Source organism: Mandrillus leucophaeus, unplaced genomic scaffold, assembly GCF_000951045.1.
Source record: "Mandrillus leucophaeus isolate KB7577 unplaced genomic scaffold, Mleu.le_1.0 Scaffold151, whole genome shotgun sequence".
Lineage (NCBI taxonomy): Eukaryota > Metazoa > Chordata > Mammalia > Primates > Cercopithecidae > Mandrillus > Mandrillus leucophaeus.
The window spans coordinates 202,136-205,341 of record NW_012101488.1 but is presented as its reverse complement, the minus strand read 5'-3'; the positions used below and the strand labels follow the sequence as shown (position 1 = coordinate 205,341).

The 3,206-nt window shown below is 49.5% G+C and overlaps 1 protein-coding gene across 1 annotated transcript in view; it reads right to left on the bottom strand.

Moving 5' to 3' along the window:
- Window positions 1-2,938, bottom strand: part of IGSF23 (immunoglobulin superfamily, member 23) — a 27,512-nt gene extending 24,574 nt beyond the window's left edge. Inside the window, exon 1 of the mRNA XM_011975059.1 lies at window positions 2,812-2,938. Within this exon, the coding sequence (XP_011830449.1) occupies window positions 2,812-2,938 (127 nt within the window). The remainder of the gene's footprint in view (window positions 1-2,811) is intronic.
- Between the last annotated feature and the right edge of the window lie 268 nt (window positions 2,939-3,206).

The following is a 3,206-nucleotide window of genomic DNA, read 5'->3' as shown; positions in this document are numbered from 1 at the left end:
GCTTCCCAAAGTGCTGGGATTACAGGCGTGAGCCACTGCACCTGGCCATGTTTTGGAAACTTACTATTTTTTTTTAAGCTTTATGTTTCTCTCTCTTTCTTTCTTTCTTTCTTTCTTTCTTTCTTTCTTTCTTTCTTTCTTTCTTTCTTTCTCTCTTTCTTTCTCTCTTTCTTTCTGTCTTTCTGTCTTTCTTTCTTTCTGTCTTTCTGTCTTTCTTTCTGTCTTTCTTTCTTTGAGATGGAGTCTTGCTGTGTTGCCAGGCTGGAATGCAGTGGCGCAATCTCAGCTCACTGCAACCTCCCCGTCCTGGGTTCAAGCGATTCCCTTGCCTCAGCCTCCCGAGTAGCTGGAACTACAGTCACATGCCACCACGCCCGGCTAATTTTTTTGTATTTTAGTAGAGACAGGGTTTCACCATGTCGGTCAGGATGGTCTTGATCTCCTGACCTCGTGATCCACCTGCCTTGGCCTCCCAAAGTGCTGGGATTACAGGCGTGAGCCACCGCACCCGGCTGTTTCTATTTCTTTTAAACAAAAAGTTGAATTACATTCAGCAATTCTTACAAGGCATCACAGAAAACAACCTTTGCTCCTCATTATAGAATAATTTGGAAAGTAAAGTAAAAAGCAGCAAAACAAATCCTTAAGCTTAATACTCAGATAACCACTTTGGGGAGTATATTTTCTTTGAGGGTTTTTCATAATTTTTAAAATTAATTTTTAATCACACAAGAGCTTTTCCTTAGGAAAAAATGTAGACCCATCTAAAGCCAAATCTCCCTTGACCTCCACCCCTACGCTTGTCCTCGTCACACTCTCCAGGCACCTGCTGTTATCGAGAGAACATTTTGTGTTTACAGAGTTGAAGTTTGCGGCACAGTTGCTTTGTTTTTGTTTGAACAATGTTTTGTAAGCTCCCCCACCTCACTTTGCAAACATGTTGTAAACCACTTTCTAAAAGCTGGTTGCTATTTTATCCAGTGGCACAGCCAATTCCCAAAGTACCCTACCCTCCTCGCCCCCACCCCAGGAAGAGCCAGCAACACACAGCATGCCTTGTTTGCATCATAAAACTACAGCCGCCTAGGAGAAACTTTCCAGCCTCCTTTTCTTTCCTTCCTCCCCTCTGCCTACCGTCCTGAGAGACGCCTAATGAAATAGGGAAGAGGCCTACCGCGTTCCTTTCCACCTTCCAGACACAGGCCTGAGCTAGGGACAGAGCAATGCTTTGAACTAGGTGGACTTTGGGGTTTTAAAATTACACGGAACTGAACCTTTTTTTTTTTTTTTTTTTTAAGGTGGAGTTTCGCTCTTGTTGCCCGGGCTGGAGTGCAATGGCGTGATCTCGGCTCACCGCAACTTCCGCCTCCTGGGTTCAAGCAATTCTCCTGCCTCAGCCTCCCGAGTAGCTGGGATTACAGGCACGCGCCACCACGCCCAGCTAATTTTGTGTTTTTAATAGAGACGGGGTTTCTCCATGTTGGTCAGGCTGGTCTTCAACTCCCAGCCTCAGATGATCCGCCCGCCTTGGCCTCGCAGAGTGCTGGGATTACAGGCCTGAGCCACCGCGCCAGACTCAGAACTGAACTTTTAAGACCTGGATAAGGAAGCAATTCATTCACTATCTGAGAGGCAGATGTGTGTGGTCTCTGGAAAGTGTGGTCTGGGAAGCCAGCCCATCTGGCTTCAAATCTTCAGTTTGCTACTTCCAAGTGTGCGACCTGGAGAGGGCACATGACCTCTCTGAACCTCAGTTTCCCCTTCTGTGAAATAGGGATCGTACATCCCTGATCTCAAAGAGTTGTGATAAGACTTAAATGTTACTACAGAAAAGCACTTAGAACGGGCTGACAGGCTGGGGGCAGTGGCTCACGCCTGTAATCCCGGCACCTCGGGAGGCCGAGGCAGGAGGATCTCTTGAGCCCAGGAGTTCGAGACTAGCCTGGGCAACATAGTAAGCCCTCATCTCTACTAAAAATAAAAAATTAGCTGGGTTTGGTGGTGTATACCTGTGGTCCCAGCTACGCAGGACGCTGAGGCAGGAGAATGGCTTTAGCCCAGCAGGTTGAAGCTGCAATGAGCCATTATCAGGCTCCTGCACTCTAGCCTGGACAACAGAGCAAGACCTTGTCTCAAAACAAAACAAAACAAAAAAAACAAAAGCCCCAAACAGGCTGGTGTATAGACCTATTCAGTTACAGTGACCTTCTATTATGGCTGTTATTATTTTATGATTGCTATTGTTTACATTTATTATTACTAGGTTGCGGATTGCTGGGGTGAGACAGGGCATTCTGGTGGAAGGGGGCTGGGCTGGGGTCTCAAAATCTGATCCTGCCCCTTGCCAGCCCTGCCATCTTGGGTAGGTGACCTGGTCCCCTCTTTGCACCTCACTTCCCTTCTTCCTAAAAGAAGCCAATAGGGTCATCTCTTGTGGCAGAGTGGCATTCAAGAGTTCTCATGAGTTGGGTGCCTGAGCTGCATGGGCCTCAAACTGCCAGGGTCGAAGCTCTGAGTAGGGACGACTTGGACTTGTAAGGAGACGCTCTCCTCCTTGTCCCTGGCCCATGGTGAAGCCGCTGTCTCCAACGCACCTGTTAAAAGCAGCTTCCTCCAGGCAGGGGTGTGGCCGGAGCTGATGTCCAGAGGACTCCTCATCTTGTATTCTGTCCAAGGACTGTGCAGAGAAGGTCTCCTCGTCACATGTGGGGTCTTTATAGACCTATACAGTCATGTCTGCAGCCCTGGCCCCACCCTGCTGGACCCCGCCCACGATGACCATGCCCTACCCTGGCCACTTCCCCACATGACTTACCAAGTTGGCTCGGAAGTCACCTCCAGCCGCATCCTTCTCCAGTATCGGGTCAGTGGTGGTGGTGGGTGGGGACCAGGCTGGGACAGTGTCCCTGGGGAGGGGGCTCTGAGGCTCTGCTCTCATTCTCTCACCCTGCAATCCCCACGGGGAGATGGAGGGAGAAGCAGAATCGCCCGCTCCTATCACTCACGTCAAAGTTAAGGAATGGCCAAAGGTCAACCTGGTAGGAGGTGACGGGGCTTTCTGCTGGCCTCCTGGCTTCTCCCCTGGACTCTGAACCACACCTTTTCTCCTCTGTAAAATGGAGGCGTTAATAATAGTGCCTGCCCCAGAGTCAGACGGGGCCATGGACACGAGGCGCTTGGAGTAGTGCCTTGCCATGTAGTAGGTA